Raw genomic sequence first — 20,733 nt, forward strand, 5'->3', positions numbered from 1 at the left:
AGTTGGGCTGGGCTGAGGTTGGGTTCTGCCTCAGAGGCTCTCAGGTAAACTTTCCCAGCACTAATATTTCTTTGCATTTTTCTGAAATGTGACTTGTGACTCTGGTTTTATTTAAGCCTCAGACTACTAAAACCTAGATGCATCCTCTTGAGGATTGAATGATGGGGGACAGCAGAGTGGGTAGGTTAGGTGGTGGGAGAAGGAAGCCTGGGCCATGGAAGGTAGAGCCAGATAGGCTGCCTGCTCAGAGTTGGACTCATGCAACTGAGGGTGGGTGGTCCTGGATTTTGAGTGCAGTCTGGGGTGGGGGGGGTGGTTCTAGGGCGGAGGGGGTGCCCCTCAGAATCCTGCTCCCAGCTCACAGGGAAGTTAGCTTCAACTGTGCCTGGCAGGGGTGAAACCGGGGGTGAACAGAAGCTGCCCAGTATTCAAAAGGGGAAGTGGACCAGGAGCCTGGGTGACAGGGGTGGCAGGGAGGGACCAAGGCTCCCTGTGGAGGAGGGGGGTGTCTTGGGGGTATGCAGAGGTCATCTCATCCATCCCTCAGCCTCAGGCCTCTAGCCAGCACTCGTGGGACAAGACCAGCCCCTCCTGCATGGCCATTCCTCCCCAGGGGCCAGTGTCTGGAATTGCCAATGTGGCAGTGTCCTGTTTGGAGTGTTTTGGGTTGAAGGGGCATGCCCTGCCAGCAGCTGGGTGGGGCCCCCGTGGGGCAGAGGCAGTGCCAGCCTGGGGCGGGTGGGCTCTGGCACCTACATACAGGGGGCTCAAGGAGTTCTCACAAGGCCTCTAGGAAGCAGGTGCCTTTATCTGCGGTTTTCTCTCAGGGAGTCAGGGGCACAGACAGGCCAAGCAACCTGCAGCGAGGACATGAGGGACACAGTCTGGCCTTGGCTCCAGAAAGGGCTTTGACTGGACTCAAGGAGCAGGCAGCGGTGGGGGTAGATGGAGTGCTAGGAAGAGGAGAGACCCTGCCTGGACAGCACACCCCTCTGGGAAGCCCCCAGGGCTGGTGGGGCCAGGTTGAGGGTCAGGCAGGAGGTGGCAGGAGACCCCAGTACCCATCTGAGGCACAACACTGAGTGGGCGTGGTGGGGACAGGGCCCTAGAGGTCAGAGAGAGGCCCCAGCTGGAGTCCAGCCTCTGAGGGCTCTGTGTGGAGCTTGGACAGCACACCTGCAATGGGTGTACCCCTAAGGGCAGGGCCATGACTAGAACAGCAGGCGCGGTGGTTGCAGGGGAGACTGGAGGAGTGGAAGGGAGCAGGGTGGGCACCCTGGAGGGGATATGTGGCACAGAGCAAGAGGTCACTTACCAGGACTGTCCAAGCAGCACAGGCCAAGTGCTTAAGGGTCCACTCAGTCTGTGCAAGCTTGAGTTTTGTGTCTGAAGGTTGAGAACGACCATAGTCCACCCTGGCAGCGCTGGCGCCCCTTTCTAGATGCCCCTACTGGTGCCTGTTTCCAGCGACTGCTTTGCTGAGAAAGTGGGACAGTAATCTCAAAGCCAGCAGAGGGCCGCACTGTGCAGTGGCCATGTCAGCTTCTCTGCCCTGGGGTCAGGGAGCAGGGGGCATGCTGGGTGCCAGGCTGGGGCTCTGAAGGAGATAAGGAACAGGTAGGCATCCAAGGACTACCAGGTTCCATTTTACCCCATGCCCACCTTGTGCCCATCCCTTGTGACCCTGTGCAGGCTAACCACCTGCTTTCTGATCCCAGGAGAAACTCCTCCCCAGGACTCCGGCTGTCAGCTCCAGGGGCACCTCAGATGCTCTCTGGCATTTTGTAAGACAGCTGGCAGTGTCTTTTAAGGACCCGTGGGGGAGGAGGTTGAAGCCAGGCGAACCCACCCTTCAGGATGCCAGTCTCTTGAGGAGACAGCACCCCTGGTCCTCACAGAAATGCACAGGAGGCCCCCGCTGCTCCATCTCGCTGATAATTGGAGAACAGAGCCTCTGGTGGGAGTACTTCCCATGGAGAGCAGTCTTCACTTATTTATGAGAAAGTACCAGCATTTAACCCATGGAAACTACCAAGTTACCTCTGACCACCATGTAGAATAAGGAAGGAGCGGGGCTGCCTGGGTGAGGCCCTTCAGGAGTGTGCCTGTTCTGACTTGTTTCTCACACTTTGGTGGCAGACGCTTATTTTTCTTCCAAGCTGAAGTTCTTTTTATCCAGACTGAGATAAAACCCACTCGGTCAGCAGGAGTAACGGCCTCAGACATCATACAGAGTGAAGAGGAAAAGCAAGGGGCCTGGGCCCAGAAGACAAGAGACTGGAGGCAGGGCCACCTGGGGACACTCCATGCAGCCTGGGCAGTGGCCTGAGAGGCCTGGGGGTGGGGGAGTATGGTCTGGGTGGTGGCAGAACTGCTGGGACCCAGCAGAGGATCTGACCCTCCTTTCACGGATTCTTGGTGATGGGGACAAAAGACTGGGCAGAGAAGCAGGCAGCCACGGCACTGCCCACACGACCAGATCAGGCAGACCTCACCGAGTAGGGCGGCCAGGGGAAGACGGCTGTCGCCAGGAACCCAAACAGCTGTGCAAATAAGCAGCCACACCAAAGTCCCTCATGTCAAACTGCTTTATTACATCTTAAATAACAGTACAGTTTAATATAGTATCTATCTTGCATCCAGCCTCCTTGCAATACACTGACTTTAAAATTAAATACAAACAGTGAGGGGCACAGGGTGCAGAGAGCTCTACAGAGGTGTCGATGGAAAGGAAGGAGGGCTCGTGTTTATTCTCTCTGCCAGATCCAGGCCTACTGCATGTCACAGCACAGTTCTGTACAGGCTGCTGCAGACACAGGACAGAGAGAAGCCACCACTGCTGCTGTGAAGTGGGCTCGGGTGCAGGGAGGCAGCCCACGGCACTGCCGTCCAAACACTGCTGCTGGACCCTGGCCTCCAGTGGGACTGGGGAGGTCTGCGTGTTAGAGAATGATCTGCCTCAGATGCAAAAGGCTGGTTCCATGGCAGAGACAGGCCATGAGGAATTTATAGAGGAAGGCCAGGGTCTCCATTCCCTGCCCCCCACCCCTACCCCTGAATCCAACAGTGATCATTTGGAACAGGACTTTTTTTTTTTTTTTTTTTTAAAGAAAGAAAGAAACAGTGACTAATCCCGCTGCCCAAGCGTGTAGCGCTGCCGGCTGCCCTGCTTCCGACGCTTGTGCAGAGCAGCAGTGAGTGGACAGAGCCGCAGTGGTTACAACTGTAAAGAGGTTATTTCTTAAAAGAAAAAGAACATCGAAGGACTGAGTCCTATATGCGCTTTTGAGCATTTCTACAGCATGCGATTCTAAGAGTAAACCCACCCAATATGGCAAACGATCAAATTTTTTAAAATTTAACTTAGAAAGTTTGAGATCATTATTTTCAAAACATTGATTTGTACATGGTTTCATACACAAATAATTGACTGACTATCCAAGCACAGGACGGGCGCCTCTCTGGAAAACAGAGGTTCCTGACGGCTGGGGGCGGGGCGCAGGGTAGTGTTAGGCTATTATTACGAACTTCCCTCCAACTTCACAAGGAAACCCAAGGTGAGATTAAGAACTGAACTGAGAAGGTAAGGAGGACAGGTCGGGGAAGCAGAAGGTGCCTAATCCGAGTTTACTATTCATCACACATTCAAGACCATCCACAGCCATGTGCTTGGTTCCTTTCCGTATTAGCATCTTCCTTTCTATGCCGTGTTTGTGCGTAACAATTATGTGACATGAGACAAAAAATAAAAAACGAGGGACTCAATTTACATCATTAACAATTTCAGAGAGGCTGCACCAGACCCTCTTCCTCTGTGTAACTACTGAACATAAAGGAATATATTTTAAAAAGGAAATATGAATGTTTGCAAAATCCTGTTACAAACACAACCTGAAATTTAGAACCAATTACAAGATAAAATCCTCAACTTGTTTTGCATGAACAGCACAAAACAGGGTCACTGACCTAAAATTCAAATGAACTAGTGAAAAGGTGTGTCTGCCTCGCAATTACACTCAAGTTTACCTTCTGGTTAGCACGTTTATTATAGTATTTCCTTTTAAATTCATTCAAGACAAAAAAGAAAACAAAGACAATGGTCCCGGGAGGAATGCACAATTTGTTTGAGTTTACAGCACAGAGATTCTTCTCTTCATGGGAATTGTGCTCTTGGTTTCAGCAATAAGTGAAGGAAAAGGTCTTGCCCTTTTGAAGTTCTGAGGGGTGCAGGGCATCCGCGTTAGTAGGGGTGGATTGGAAATGCTATCACTGTAACGCTTCAAGGTTGGAATGATCTTCCAGTCGACACGACGTCCGCCTGCTGTTTTAAACAAAGTTTAAAGAAATATAAAAAGAGAATATCTAAAGTCAGTGCTACTGCTCTTCCTACTGCCCCGCCCATCTGCCGCCAAGGGCACGTTATTTCAGGTGGATGCAATGCTCACCTCACAATTGCAAATCAACTCTACATCAAAATTAATCTAGCAACTGTGAACTCCTCTGTGCTGTGAGAAACACGCAGAGGTGCATGCAGGGAGGGCCCCTGGGCTGTTGAGTTACCTGTCGGTGTTAGTTCCAGATCTTGAGGAAGCTATCCCAGGACCCCGTCGCCACGGCCATCCCATCGTCAGTCACCCCCAGGCAGCTGACGCGGTTGTCATGCCCGGCCAAGACACCTGAGAGCAGATGATAGCCTGGTCACTCCAGGACCCAGAGGTGCCCCACCTAGCAGTGACGTGGTGAAGCTACGTAGTGCTGGGTGGCGGGACCACGCTTCGAGGAAGGCCCCGAACCCTGAGGCCCAGCCCCCACAACGCTTCCGTGGCAGGAAAGGATGCCAGGCGGAAGAGAAGTCACGCTCCCCAAGGTGAGTAAAACTCAATATGCTCCCCTCCTAAAAACAACATGAAGGCACCTACAGCCAGGGGAAGTATTCAAAGAAAATAAAGATATGCTGGAGCGCCCAGGAACAAGTCTGAATTAGGACAGCATGAAGACTAGGAACAGACATGATAACAAGGCACAAAACACAGTGAAGAACTCAGGGCCTCTCGCACCAGCTCCTGAGTACGCTCATGACGTAAGAAGCTTAAGTAAGGGGCGCCTGTGGGGCCCAGTCGTTTGAGCACCCGACTCTTGATTTCCGCTCAGGTCAGGATCGCAGGGTCATGAGATCAAACCCTGCGTCAGGCTCCCCGCTCAGTGTGGCGTGTGCTTAAGTCTCTGTCTCCCTTTCCCTCTGTCCCTCCCACTAGTGCGCTCTCTTTCTCTCTAAAATAAAAAAAACATCCAACCATCCCAATCTCAGGGCAATTACAACTGAAGACTGTAAGGCTGTGGGCTGTTCTTCGTTTGTTTATAACCCCTGAAGCCTAGCACAGGGCACAAAACACAGAGGGCTGGTGACAGATGCAAGAGGGGGAGGGCCGATGGGATGTCATACGGTAACCCCACACTGAACCCACAGTGAGACAAGCCTCCTGTTGACACTGAGTGCCTGTGCTTGGATAATTATCAGCCAGAACATTCCATGTCCGTCCAGAAGAATCCGATGGCTAATTTCAGAGAACCCTTGTCCATTTCCTATACTCCTTCGTGTCACAGCTGAGTAAAGAGACAGGCTCAGCCGAACGGAAGGTGTGCTCTGCTGTGGCACCATGACCAGGGAACTGTCGGGGCAGAGGCAGTGGGAGCAAGGGGTCTGTAAGAGGGAGCAAGGGAAGCAGGAGGGGAGCTCTGCCCAGAGCAGGAAAAGATCCACTGGAAAGTGGGAGGTCAAGGTAAGAACCCCAGAAGACCCCGAGTCATGCTCCGTTCATCCCCCTGGCAAGATACAGAGTTGAAAGATTCTGAAAGTGTCAATTCAATTCAGCTGCCTGACTGCTCATGTTTAATACAGGAAGTTTCTCATCTTTTGTACAACTTGTGATTATTATTTTTTTAACATTTTATTTTTGGGGCGCTTGGGTGGCTCAGTCAGTTAAGCATCCGACTCTTGATTTCGGCTCAGGTCACGATCTCAAGGTGGTGAGACTGAGTCCCACGTCTGCCTTCACATTCAACGGGTAAGTCCGCTTCTCTCTTTCTCTCCCTGTCTCCTTCCCCTGCTCGTGCTCTAAAATAATAAATCTTTAAAAATATATATATATACATAGTTTATTTTAAAAAATATATATTTTATTTTTAAGCAATCTCTACACCCAATGTGAGGCTTGAACTAACAACCCCAAAATCAAGAGTCACATGCTTCACGGAGTAAGCCAGCCAGACGCCCCTGTACAAGCTGTGTTTTAATGCACTTGACAACCACACACTTGCCTTTGATGTGTGAATTTCAGACTTTATACCTCACTGGGCACACCTGCCCAAGCCTGTGCTCCACACTTAGATGACACAGTTCCACCACGTACAGCCAGAGGGGAGAGAAAGCAAGGCGAGGGCCTTCAAGACCCAGCAGTTCGCCCTGTCCTGCCCACCTCACACGGTGAGCGCAAGGAAAGCTTCTGGTGCTAAGGAAGCCCGTGTGTCCAGAGAGCCCAAGTACGGATGCCCTGGCCTGTCACCCATCCCTCCGCCGGGCCATGCCTCGGGGCAGGCAGGTGTACTCAGGCACAGCACATGTTTCTTAGGGGCATGACAGGCACAAACCTAAACATTTCAGCCTCGGTGCATCACGTCCATCCTCAAAGGTGCTACATGAGCACGAGGGGGCCCACGAAGGCCCAGCAAGCACCTACCTGCCCTGTCGGCCTTGAGTGCGTCCCACACGTTGCAGTTGAAGTCATCGTACCCTGCGAGGAGGAGGCGCCCACTCTTGGAGAAAGACACCGAGGTGATCCCGCAAATGATGTTGTCATGGGAGTAAGTCATGAGCTCCTGGTCCGCACGAAGGTCGAACAGCCTGCAGGTGGCATCATCCGAGCCAGTGGCAAATGCGTTGCCATTTGGAAAGAACTAGAAAGCAAGGGAAAGAGAGTATGCGAATGCACAAAGAGAAGTATTGGAAACAGGACTGCCCAACAGCAGGGCTGCCACTGGCACAGGAGGGAAAGCTCAGCAGGGGCTGGGCTCTGGCAGACACGGAGTTGGAGCAGCAGCTACCTGCACACCCGGACGTGAGGGCGTCGGTACTGGGACAGACACAGCCGCTGTCCTCCCCAGAGCAGACTTCGTTTCATGACTGATTGGTTTCCAGGGGATCAGGAAGAGTATGGTCACCCCTGAGGGTTGCCAGCGGCCAGACTAGTCTCGTGGAGAAGGGACCCGCAGCCCCAACCAACCAGATACCACCCTTCACATCTTCTCGCAAAAGCCCCTCACGTCAGGGTGACATGGCAACGGGAAGGCTCCTTTCCTTGGCTGTGCCCCAAACACAGGGAGTGGCTGAGGGTGCAAGGTTCCTGCTCAAAGCTCAGCCTGTCTCCTGCTCCTAAGAGGCCGTGCTGACTGGGTTAACTACTGCCTTGTTTGCCCCCCAACTAGAGGGAAGCTGGGGTACCAATCATTGGCTTGCCCAACCAGGGCTGGGAGCAGGTCCCTGCACACAACAGGCCCATCCCCAGTGTCTGTGAGGTGAACAGTCAGCACAGAATTAGCTGGTGTCACAAGGACAGACCGCATCACATCTAAGTCTTCTGTAAGGAGTTTCTGTAAAATAGGTTATAGTTGCATAGGAAAGACAGAACCCCTGAACACATTTTAAAACTTGATGTGTTCTGCAGCATACAAGAATTAATCTCACTTGCCTAATGGCTGGCAAAGGCCCCGACCCACATCTTCACCCCCTACTCACACAGATGGCATTGATGTCAGACTCGTGGCCGGTGAAAGTTTGCCGGCACATCCCTTCTCGCACATCCCAGAGTTTGGCTGAAGCATCACAAGCACCAGAGACAAACAGTCTGGTGTCAGGAGCGAGAGAAAGGCTCATAACATCCCCAGTGTGTCCAGTGAACGTGGTCGTCTGCTGGCCGGTCTCGATGTCCCACAGAGCACTGCAGCAGGAACAGAGGATAAGCAGTGACCTTGCTTTGTCAGACAACCAGTTATGTGAAAAACTGTCCTTCAAACCATCTAGGACCATAGCAAACCTTTGCGCTTTTTTCCCTGACAAATCTAAATTTTATAATGTGACTTTGGAAGGGAAACAAAGCAAACAAACAAAATACAGATGAGAACGCGGCCACGGGCTTTGGAGGAACTGTTGTCTCTACACCAACTCAAACACCAACAAAGAGGGAGCCAAGGGCCTGCACTCTGTGTGGCTTTGCAAGGAGCAGCAGGGAGCTCCTGGGGGTGACCCACATGAGGCAGAGCACGTGACTCTACTGCTGCCGGCTCCGTGGCCCGACATGCCGAGGCCACAGGCCAGGACACGGAGACCACGCCAGGTAAACAGATGTCTCAGAGCAGTGCTGAGGTCCCACGGCCCTTCCCTGGAGCCACAAACAGGAGAGTGAGTGGCTAGTGCGCCATGGTGGCAGCCCTGAGTTTGGTGCCCCGCGGTGTCAGTGTGAGCAGCTACTAACGGGGTGTAAAGGTAAGATGAGGACAGTGCTATGAGTGGGGCACGTGCCATTTCTGTGCTGCAGGCTCGAGGAAACGTCACCACTGAAAACTGCTCAGTTCATCCCAGCCTCCCAGGAAATCTGGCTCAGATGCAAATCCAGTCACATCGTTTACACCTACCCTGTGTAGGGTTTCCTTGCTCGGGGCTTGGGGGACAACAGGGAGAAAATAAGATGTGCCCAGGACTCCGAAAAACCGTTATTCATAAATGGAAAAGCTTTAAAAATTATCTTCTAATAAAGAAATTCTTCCCCAAATCGACAATGTAGATTACACATCTTTTGTGAACTTACACAATTTATACAAAAAGGACACCTTGTAGACCTGGACAAGCTGGATATGGGAGTCATGCCCCGGCGCAGGGCCTGCCACCACATTATGCCTCAAAGACCAGAAAAGCCCCCAGGACAGTTTAAGTGTAAAATGACTCATAGGATACCTATCTGAACCAAACAAAACAGTGTAAAAACATTTAAGTCAAATCTCTAGCCTCAGCAGATAGCTTACTCTTTTTAACAGGAAACTATTAAAAATGTGTCTGCGTCCAAAACAAACAAACAAACAAACACCATCTGATCACTGAACTGTACGCCCTGGAGCCACAGACGAAAGAGCTCTAGGGACCAGGTGCATGAGGGAATAGCTTGAACTCAGGAGGAGTCTGACACAGCCCACTTGGAATCGTGACCCCTGCTCCTTCTGAGCGCTGCTGGGTCCACATGGCACGGTGCTCTTCTGAGAGGGGACGCAAGCACACCCACTCCCCGGGGGCTGCTGAGTGTCGCCCAGCCAGGGAGTGTGTGCCGTGGAAAGAAAAGCAGGCATTTCTTGTGCAGCTGCAGCTTCAACGTGTATGAGTCAGTCCTTCCTTGTTCGAAGTTAAACTTTGAGCTTTCAAGTCTGTAGAGTACGAGGAACTCACTTGTCACTCACGCACTTTTGTTGGCCGCCTCACGGCCACTTCAGACAAATAAACGATGGCCTAATTAATGTCAAGAATCTTATTTCCTACACATCTAAGGCGAGCACTGTGAGAACGGCACGGTGCTCAGATGCTCACCAGGTGGTGTCCCCAGAACTGGTGACGATCTGATTGTCATCCAGGAAGCGGCAGCAGGACAGGTAACCTGGAAAACAGACACAGATGATGACCCTGCAAGCCCCACCCCACCCCACCCCGATACTAAGGCCCTGTAAATAGAAAAACACACTGGCAAAATGACTACACCTGGAAGTCCCACATGTAGGTGAAGACCGTTGCATTTTCGGCAACCCCTAGCCCTGGCCTCACATGCGGTCGTGAATAAAGCAAGCAAGCGCAGCCCACAGGCACCGCTGGCTGACAGCCCACAGGCCAGGAGGTGCGGACCCCAGGATAAAGGGGAGGCGGTGAGCAGCCCGCCTCGCACGCTGGCGAACACTGTGCAGATGCAGGGAACACGCTCCGTCGCCGCTCCTCTGGTCCATGTGCGGGGACAGAGGTTCCCTTCCCACTCACACACCCACTCATCCCACAACAACGTACCCTGGCGCCTAGAACATATCTGTGATCAAAGGAGCGCTTCTACCCTCCTGGAGGTCATACTCCAGCGGGGAGAGAGAGTGTGCACATGTTAGGGGAGGAAGGGGAGAAGGCAGTCTGCAGAGGCCTCCCGAACCCTCCAGGAAGGCACAGCCAGAGCTGGGACGGGGGCACAGCCAAGCGGAGCAGTGGATTTGTTTTCTACAGGACACTACAGTAAGCAAGGTGGCATGGAAACAGTCGTGTGTTGCCTGAGCACCCACCCTGCCGAGCATGTGGGAGGCGAGGGAGAGGTGTAGAGCCGAGGCTGGGATGCTGAGGGTGGGACGTACTGAGATCCCTAACCTTGATCAGCTTCTGGTATGAGGAAAGGTAAAACAGAAAACCAATTTTACAGTACCTACACATTATGATTTCTACCTAATTAACTCTGTTTACCACAGATTATAATTTTGTTCTACTGTAAGTGACCCTAAGAACCAGAAGTGCTGGGTAAACAAATCTATCCCCGGAAGGAGTGTGCCCAGTGGGCTGGCCAGGACGCAGCCAGAGCTGCCCATGCCCCAGCTGCCAGGCATCAGACGGAAGGGGCGGCAACACTGCCTCTCTTGCAAGGACCAGACGCCACTGCCAGGTATGCCCTGAAACCTTTCTTCCCAGTCTATACCAGAGCCACATACGATGCTGTGCAAATCAGTGAAACAAAAAACAAAATATACACAAAGAAGAAACCCACAGATGGGTTTTGGTATGGAAAGTATAAGAATACAGGGAAAACAAAGCATTTACCTAAGAAATATTACCAAAATATTTAGAGACGACAATTTTTAAATATTCTTTGCCTAGAACAGGATGTCTGGTCAAGCACTTCCCAGAGCCCAGGTCACGTTCATCCACGGGGACACTAGGGACCCCAGGGGTGAATCAATGCCCAGCTAGGTAAGGAGTAGCCTGTGCTGAGAGACCACCTGATAACAAATACACACTGTGTACCTGACCCATGCCCCACCCCCTACCCCCCAGGTCCTGGTCTCTCTTACTGCTGAAGCTCTGGCCCAAGTTCCTCTCCAAGAATAGCATTTGCTTCCTGCTGCATCTGACACTGATCCAGTCAGGTCACACATCCTTCCTTTCCAGAAGTCAGCGCTGGGTGTCCAACTCTATCCCGTGAAGTACCCAGAGGGCCCTCCACTGACCCTCACGCTGCACCATCACAGCCTCAGCCTGTCTGACTTGGGAGTGTAGGGAAGGCAGAGAGGAGAGTTGTGGCAACTCCAGTACCAGCAGTGTCTCACGCAGGGCTAGGCACGACACACCTGGTCAACGGCCCAAAGAAACATGACCTCCAAGATGGCCTCTGTGCACTTTGTGCATCACGCAGGTTGTGGGCACTAAGATGCATCAGGTGAAGAGGAAGGGCAAGGCAGTCTCCTCCCTCTAGGTCCTAAGGCCTGCTGACAGCAGAGAGGGATCATGCGGAAGGGGCAGGAGGCACTTCCTGCCTTAGTTAGGGAGGGCGGCCTTCCACATTCATTCCCTAACTTTCCATAGTTGGAGCTTTCAAAATATATACACAAATATTACTTTTAGCTGAAGTTAGGGCTGCCTGCTCACAGTCTTGTAACTCATTTCTTGGTCCTCTTCGTATTTTGTACACTGAGAGACAAAACACAATAACCAGGGGATACCTGGGAGGCTCAGTCAGCTAAGTGTCTGCCTTTGGCTCAGGTCATGATTCTGGGGTCCTGGGGTCGAGCCCCACACCAGGTGCCCTGGTCAGTGGGGAGTCTGCTTCTCCTTCTCCCTCTGCCCCTCTCCCCACTCTCTCTCTCTCAAATGAATAAATAAAATCTTTTAAATAAAAATAAAGGAATATCCTTAAAAAAAAAACAAAAAACAATAACCAGGTAGATGTTTTAATATATCTGTATCTTTTTAGATACTATATTTTTATAAGTTTTTTCCTTCCAGAAAGAAAAAGTAGAAACCAACTTTTAAATGGGACTAACAAACAAGTATTGTGCATCAATGTTCAACAGCACAGTGCTGGGGCCCATCTAACACAAATGCCGGGTCATATAGCCTGTGAGCGTGGCGATGGCACTGCGAGGCCAGCCTCCAGAAGGGCCCAACAGTGCTCCATATACTCAGAGACCAGGACAGCCTCAGAGGAGCCATCAGGCTGGACACAGTCAGTGGCTTCAGAATGTGGGCTTTGATGGGTGCCTGGGTGGCTCAGTAGGTTAAAGCAGCCGACTCCTGATTTTGGCTCAGGTCATGATCGCAGGGTAGAGGGCTCTGCTGGGTGGGGAGTCTGCTTGAGATTCTCCTGCTGCCCCTCCCCCCACTCTCGCTTTCATACGTGTTCTCTCTCAAGAAAGAAAGAAAGAAAGAAAGAAAGAAAGAAAGAAAGAAAGAAAAGGAAAAAGAAAGGGCAAGGAAGGAAGGAAGGAAGGAAGGAAGGAAGGATGCAAGCTCTGAAATCAGAAATACATGGCTCAATTCTCATGCAGTGGCTTAACCAGCCCTGAGTTCTCTGATGAGCTGCCATCTCCCCAGTGATGGGGATGGTCCCAGAGAACGGCTGGGAGGAACAGAGTTGTCTGTGCACTCACGAAGTTCTGAATAATTGGTGGCGGTTACCATCTTTGTTACTAAAGAATGAATAAATTACCTGGGAGGGCTGTGTTTGTGTGGACACATGTGTATATGTGTGTGCAGGGTGGGGTTGCCTCATGTGAAGATGGCCCCCACCACGTGTGTGTTTGTGTATGTGGGGTTTGCCCCACGTTTGGGGGTGTGCTACACAGTGACCAGCCAGTGGTCCTGCTGTCTTCTGGGAGCCTCCAGAGGGGCTGGGAAAACAGACCCTGACAAGCATGGGTGCCAAGTCTGGAGGTGCTCAGGCAGAAGGGTGTCCCTGTGCACCTCACACAAACCATAGATGAGGCTGTCAGGACATGCTGGGGACAGCCTGGTGCAGGGACTAGGCTGCCACAGTCCAGAGACAGGAGGGCTGACACAGGCAGTGCAGTGAGCAGGTGCTTGGGTCACGGACCATGGGGGAGATTAGGGAATGCTGTCAGCTGAGGCCTGGAGGACAGAGGCAGGACGTCCTGACAAAGCATGTTGCCTGGTTGGGAATCTGTTGCTAGAGAAGCAAATACACTCACTTCTGCGACTGGAGAAGCTCCTGACCCAGAGAGAGCAAAGCCAGGATCCAATGTGGTAGAAGAGTGACTCGTGTGGCCCCCCAAGACCAAAAGGCCCAGCTAAGGTAACTTGTCCCAAGAACACGGCTACTGACAAACTGGAAACCGTCTAGACATCCAGCAACAGGAACACATCAGCACGCAATGGAACTCTCTCAATTCTTTCATAGTTCTGGGTGAAATTACAGGTTAAAGGAAGAGAATTTAAAATTATTTCCCCAAATTTCTACAGTGAGCACATATTGGTGGTTTAGGCCAGCCCACCCCTAGAGAGCACCAGGGAACCAGGTTGGGCGCTACGGCTAAGTTGGAACCAGAGACACAAGGCCCCACTGTGGGCACCCACCAGGCAGGTGCCTACCAGGAGGGAGAGCGTTCCAGCCCAGAGCTAGAGGGAAAGCCGCCTGCTCCACTCTGTGGTACGCACAGCAGCCGGAGAGCACAGACAGTGAAAGCACACTGTTCAAAGACTTTGATAAAACGACATGAAGTAACCCGAAGATGTGAGAGCGAGGAAATGCCAAAGAAGGGTTTTATTAAGAGTTAGGAGAACTTAGGGGCGCCTGGGTGGCTCAGTTGGTTAAGTGTCTCTGACTCTAGATTTAAGCTCAGGTGGAGATCTCAGGATCATGGGATCGAGCCCCACATCGGGCTCTGTGCTGGGCGTGAAGCCTGCCTGGGATTCTCTCTCTCCCTCCCCCTCTGCCCCTTCTCTCTTAAATAAATAAGTAAGTAAGTAAGTAAAAAAGTAAATAAGTAAATAAATAAATAAATAAGAGTTAAGAGAGTTTACAGTATTGAAAGAGAGACGAACTTATCAAGTGGTAATGGCAGAAGATGGAATCAGATGAAAACACAAGCAGACTAGAAACACCTTCAGATGTATTCACAAGGCTGCGTGGCCTCGTCATCTCAGAGCTTGGGGTTTTGGGCAGTTTGTCATCATCCTTCCAAGATGGTGTGAGATCTGGATCCAGGCAACCAAATCCAGGAGGCTGGATGGGGTGGGTGTGGAATCCAGTGTGGCCAATGGCAGGCACAGCCAGGACTTGCGGCCGCCCTAGGAAAACAGGCTCTTTTTCTGCTGGGGCTCCTAAGCAGGCTAGATGGAAAGGAGGCCAAGGGAGCCATCCAGAGGGAAGCCAAGGGGCAAGCATGCACACTACCCAGATGGCACCGTGAGCCCTACTCCCAGGCCAGGCATCAGGCAGCCCGACCCCCCAGGAACGTTCCATGAGATTATTTAGTGAGCAGTGGGACCTGAGTTTCCCAGACTGTGACACACAAGCAAAAAGCCTAAAGCATGTCACATTTAACTAACTGCCAACGAAGAGGGTGCCAATGAGCAGCCCAATGATAACCCCTGGAGCAGAATGACAAGGAGACATCTTTCCCCGTACATCCAAGTCTGCTGGTGTGTGCCAGAGAAACAAGTGATTAACAGACAATGTGTCTGGTCCACTGTGCTTTCACATGAATATGAAATATCCAGCCTCAGATCGTATGAACAAACTATCCCTAGGAAACAAAGTTTTAGCCACCACAGCTGGTTTGGCAGGAATGCTAGGCAGTCACTGAGCAACATACCACGTTGTACCCAGAAAACCTCTGGCTAAACTCAATTAAAATGTTTATGCCTCTGTGGCCATCTTGACCAGAATGATGTCAGGAAGGACAGGGTGTCCACATTGCAATGAGACGTTTAGGAAGGAAGGAACCTCTAAAAGCAGGTGTCAATTCTTTTCTCATCAGCGTGGAGGGACCTGCTCTGAGAACAGTCTGTGATACCAGGCCTGACACTTCCATCAGATGTGAGTCTTCAGGGCGCTCCTCATCTCTCAGACAGGATTTCCACCAACAGCACTCAGACAGTTGTGCTCTGTACGTACTACACTTACATTACTAATAATAAACGCCCCAGCTCAATCATTGTGAATTCAGTCCATCAGCTGCTTCCAGAGGGCATCTTTTACTCTGTAAGATAGAGCGCCATCTGAGAGCTCCTCTCTGAAGTACTGCCAGAGAGTTTCCAAACCCTGGGTAGCTGACTCTAGAGAAACAAGCTTCTGTTTGTTCCATATGGGCCCTTACATTCCATGGAAACAACAGCCGGACACAATTGATTACGAAGAGCCTTATCCCTGAAGATGAGTTGCACAGGATTCCCGTCCTGGGACTATGAGACATGACTAGGAAGGATTCAGTACGCCTGCTGATAACAGCACTCACAGGCATATTTTGTGCATCTGAGTTTCTAAGATTCTACAAGAAAATGTCCCAACCATGGCTTAACCAAGAGTTCTCAACCTAATGCTCAGGCCAGAGAGAGGCATCGTAAGTGATGAACAGACACTCAGGTCGGAGACAAGACAAAGACAGCAAACCCTCAGATGTGATGAACCCACTAACAGTTCATACCGTTACCCTCTGACTAAAACAAGACTATTTTAAGCTTATTAGATTTCAACCTTTATTGACTTGAAGCTGAAAACTATGTATCATGTCTGAAGAAAGTAATACATACTCTAAAGAGGCCAAACGTTTTTAAGAAACCACTCAACTCCCAGGAAGTAAAATTTCATGACATAAGGGAAACAAAAATTTCAAAATATTTCCTCTAAGACTCATTTTATTTCTTTTTTTTTTAAGATTTTATTTATTTATTTGACAGAGAGAGAGAGAGACAACCAGCAAGAGAGGGAACACAAGCAGGGGGAGTGGGAGAGGAAGAAGCAGGCTCCCAGCCAAGGAGCCTGATGTGGGGCTCGATCCCAGAACGCCGGGATCACGCCCTGAGCCGAAGGCAGATGCTTAACGACTGCGCCACCCAGGTGCCCCAAGACTCATTTTATTTCTTGTTTCGACAAATGCAGTGTTAAAAAATCTAAAGCCTTAATTAAAAATGGAAGTCAATACACTGAATCTGGTTATAAATTAGGGATTGATAAACATTAAGAACATATGTTTTTTACGTGTTGGAAGTTCATCAACGCGATAAAGTGGTTTATGAAGTGTGCTCATTGGACAGAATCACATAGCTCACAAGGGTCATGCAGAGAGCCCATCCTGGCTTCCGGCGGTCGGGCAGCAGTTCCTATCCACAGGAGCAACTTTCCCCACAGAAAACTACGAGCTCTGGACAAATATAAAAACAAACAGGAGCGCCTGGCTGTCTCCTTCAGTGAAGTGTGCAGCTCTTAATCTCAGGGTCATGAGCTCAAGTCCCATGATGGGTATGGAGACTGCTTAAAAATAAAATCTGTAAAACAAACAAACAAACAAACAAACATCTAAAGGCACAGGAAACAACAGCAGACAAAACAAAGGGGAGCCTACACTTGGAAAAAAGGAAAGGCACTGAGTCTGCTTTAATGGCAGGTCCCCATCTTACACCATGTGGGTAAGATCTGTGCCCAACCTTGAATAGCCAGTGGACAGATCTGCAGGCAACCACAGTAGGAGAGTCAAAGAAGAAAGCCTAGAAAGGAGAAAGCCACAGAAGAGGAGCCCTAAATCATGCACCTAAGTGCCCAAAGCTTACATCTGAACCACACAGGCAAAGAGCAGGCTCCATATGACCTGGCTGATAGAAAAGGACAGACAAGGTCTCTGTTGCTGCCCGGCAGGATGCAGCATGGCTGTGCCAGAACACAAGAGTGCAGAATCTCGACAACACAACATGTCACAACGTCCAGGGAAGTGTTCAAAATTACTAATTGTACTAATAGGAAAATGTCACCCATACTGAAAAGAGCCACCAAGACCAACCTCAAGAGGATGAGCTGTTGAAATGGCAGACAAACATTCTGAAGACAGCTCTCATAACTATGAAGAAGGACATCAAATATACATGTAATAAATAAAAAGACAGGAAATCTCAGCAGAAAAATGAGAATATTTTTTAAAAAGCAAACAAAAATTCTACAATCTAAAAACAGAATATCTGACAAATACAGGTTGCTGGGTAGTCAGAATACTGTAGGTGCCAGAAGTCACACGAGCCTGAGGACAGATCTGAAGAAGGGGGGAGACTGCAGAAAAAAGAAGAGAGTCACAGGAACCCACAGGACTATATGAAAACCCACACACTGGAGTGCAAAAGGAGAGGAGAATACAGAACAGAAAACGTATTTGAGGACATGGCCTAAAATATCCCAAATTTAGTAAGAGACAAAACTTTACATGTAAATTCAAGATGCTGAAGCACAATAAATACAAAGAAAAATCACACCAAGGCATATCATCATCAAACTGCCAAAACACGAAGAAAAAAGCTTTAAAGTGCTGAAAGGAAAAAAAAATGTCAACCCCAGAAATCAATATATCCAGCAAAAATACTCTTCAAAAATGAAGGAAAACAGGGGCACCTGGTTGACTCAGTCCACAGAGCGCCCAACATTTGATGTCAGGGTCATGAGTTCAAGCTCCACACTGCGTGTAGAGTTTACTTAAAAAAAAAGAAAACAAGGGGGCACCTGGGTGGCTCAGTCGTTAAGCGTCTACCTTCGGCTCAGGGTGTGATCCCAGCATTCCGGGATCGAGTCCCACATTGGGCTCCTCCGCTGGGAGCCTGCTTCTCCCTCTCCCACTCCCCGCTTGTGTTCCCTCTTGCTGGCTGTCTCTCTCCCTGTCAAATAAATAAATAAAATCTTTAAAAAAAAAAAAAAGAAAGAAAGAAAACAGGGGCACCTGGGTGGCTCAGTTGGTTAAGCGTCTGCCTTTGGCTCAGGTCATGATGCCAGGGTCCTGGGATTGAGTCCCAGTGGGGCTCCCTGCTCAGCGGGGAGTCTGCTTCTCCCTCTCCCTCTGTGCTCTCTCTCACAAGTAAATAAATAAAATCTTTAAAAAAAATAAAATAAAAACTTAAAACAAAACAAAACAAAACAACCCTTTGGGGCCTCTGGGTGGCTCAGTCGGTTGAGCCCGACTTGGTTTCCCGCTCAGATCATGACCTCAGATTGAGGCCTGAGTCAGCTGTGCGCTGAGTGTGTAGTCTGCTTAAGATTCTCTCTTTCCTTGTCCCTCTGCCACTACCCCTTCTCACCCACTCTCCCCCTCCCCCAAAAAACGAATGAAGGAAAGTGGCATTTTTAGAAAAATGAAAATGGAGAGTAGTCACTCTAGTAGACCTCCACTAACTGTAAAAAACTAAAGTGAAAGAAAGAAAGAAAGAAAGAAAGAAACAAACAAACAAACAAACTAAAGCAAACTCATCAAGCTGAAGAGAACACAGAAGAAAACTCTCATCTTTAGAAACGAAGGAGGAGCACTAGTGATGGTAAATATTGGAGTAAAAGACAATTCAAGTTTCTTCAAATGGCCAAGAATGTTTATAGGGAAAAGCAGAACAATGTATGATGGGGGCGTATAGATCAATAGCTATGAAAACATGATAAAGAACGAGGAATGGCAGAGGGGGCCTGGGACGCTCAGTCAGTTGAGTGTGACTCTTGATTTCGGCTCAGGTCATGACCTCAGGGTCATGAGATTGAGTCCCTGCATCTGCCAGGCTCCAAGCTGGGTGTGGAGTCTGCTCAAGATTCTCTTTCCCTCTGCCCCTCCTCATTTGTGCTCTCTCTCACTCTCTCTCTCAAAAAGAAAAAAAAAAAAACAAAAACACAAAAAACAGAATGGTGAAGGGAAGAAAAATGGGCCTTTATGCCTGCAAGGCTCTTGTGTTTTATATGAACTGATACAACATTAACTCTGAGCAGACCATGAAAAGTTAGGAATGTACACTGTAATCACTAAACCACTAAAAATTAATGCAAGGAGGAAACCTAGCAGGCCAACAGATAAACTCAACTAGTATTCTAAGAATTTAGGTTAGTATTCTAACCGAAAAGGCAGGAAGGCAAAGCAAGTGGTGGCACGACAGAGCTCTAGCCAACTATAAGCATACCACACGGAACAGGGCGGACCATCACCACCGGAAAGGCAGAGACCTTTGCAACGGATGAAATGCACGACCCAACTACACGCTGTCTATAAGGGACCCTACTTACACAGATACAGTCAACTTGAAAGAAAATGGATGGAAAAAAACGTGTGGAAACAACAGAAATCGAGAGTGACTCTAGTGACATCAGATAAAGCAGACTTACAACAAAGAATATTCTGAGAGAAAAAGGGACATTTCATCATGATAAGAGGATCAATTCATCAGGAAAACATGACACCCATAAATGTATACACTTCTAACAGAGCTCAAACCATATGAAGCAAAAATTGCCAGAATTAAAGGGAGAAAGTGATAAATCCATAATCAAGGCCCTTAACATCCGCTCCCAGCAGTTCACAGAGATAAGATAGGAGAGACTTGAGCAGGATCAAAAGTCTGGCTGGAATGAACACACCGAGAACACTGCCCAGCAACTGCAAAATAGACTCGGATTCCATGTGTCTGTGGCGTGCTCATCCTGACACTCTGTGCTCCATTAAAAACAAGCCCCAATAAACCGAAAAGAACTGAAATGACACAGAATCTGTTCTCTGAACATGATGGAACTTAATTATAAATCAGTAATAAGCAGTCCAAGGAAACTTCAGGTACTTGAAAATTAAACATCATACTTCTAAGTAACATACGAATTAAAGAAGTAATCAAAAGGATATTAAAACTACTTCAAGCTGAATGATAATACAGTTAAAGCACTGTTTAGAGGGAAATTTATAGCTTTAAGTGCTTCTGAAGGTCTAAGGCTCCACCTTAAGAAGCTGGAAAATTAAGAAGGAAGCAACCCCAAAGCCAGCAGAGAGCAGGAGATAAGGTAGGACAGAAATGAACAAAATTCAGGAAGCACATCTTTAAAAGGACAACCGATCCCATCTAACTCTGGTGGTTGCCAGAGGGGAGGTTGGAGGGGGACGGAGGAAACGGGTAAAGGGGATTAAGTACACTTACTGTGATGAGCACTGAGCAACACATGCACGTGTTAAATAATTACACTGTACACCTGAAACTAACAGAATACTGATGCTAGTTACACTTTAATAAACAAAAAATCACACAAATTCAAAGGAAAAAAAAAAGGCCCTCTGCTAAAGTTAATTTAACAGAAGGTTTGACTAGAGTCAAAAGTAGTAGTATTTACTCCTTCACTTATGATCATTTCTTTGGTAGCATGTGCTGTAAGTGAGCCCGGTGGGGTGTAACTGAGAACTGAGCAGACAGTCACATAAGTAAAATATTAGGATGAGACTTCCTTTTTCAGAAACACTTTGGTTTTTGTTATGAATAGTAAGTGTCACAGGTAAACTAAACTTGGCAAAATAATAAACCCCTAACCCTTAAAGCTGGCTGTGTTCAAACGAACAGCCTAGAGGACTCTATTCTGTTTCCTTCTCAACAACAGTGCTAGTGGGTATGAAGTGTATGAAGGGGACAGTTTGCATCCATACACTTAGGTATGTGTGTATGCGTGCGTATCC

The 20,733-nt window shown here is 49.1% G+C and overlaps 1 protein-coding gene across 5 annotated transcripts in view; it reads right to left on the reverse strand.

Moving 5' to 3' along the window:
* Nucleotides 1–2,570: 2,570 nt before the first annotated feature.
* GNB1 (G protein subunit beta 1) overlaps nucleotides 2,571–20,733 on the reverse strand; it is a 94,265-nt gene continuing 76,102 nt past the window's right edge. For all 5 annotated transcript variants that reach the window (XM_026520051.4, XM_026520050.4, XM_048222010.2 and 2 more), the window contains 5 exons: nucleotides 9,629–9,695; nucleotides 7,793–7,994; nucleotides 6,738–6,954; nucleotides 4,561–4,676; nucleotides 2,571–4,321 (listed from right to left, as the gene is read on the reverse strand). In XM_026520051.4, coding sequence (XP_026375836.1) covers nucleotides 4,570–4,676; nucleotides 6,738–6,954; nucleotides 7,793–7,994; nucleotides 9,629–9,695 — 593 coding nt within the window. In that variant the 3' untranslated portion in view covers nucleotides 2,571–4,321; nucleotides 4,561–4,569. The remainder of the gene's footprint in view (nucleotides 4,322–4,560; nucleotides 4,677–6,737; nucleotides 6,955–7,792; nucleotides 7,995–9,628; nucleotides 9,696–20,733) is intronic.

Source organism: Ursus arctos, unplaced genomic scaffold, assembly GCF_023065955.2.
Source record: "Ursus arctos isolate Adak ecotype North America unplaced genomic scaffold, UrsArc2.0 scaffold_32, whole genome shotgun sequence".
Taxonomy (NCBI): Eukaryota; Metazoa; Chordata; class Mammalia; order Carnivora; family Ursidae; genus Ursus; species Ursus arctos.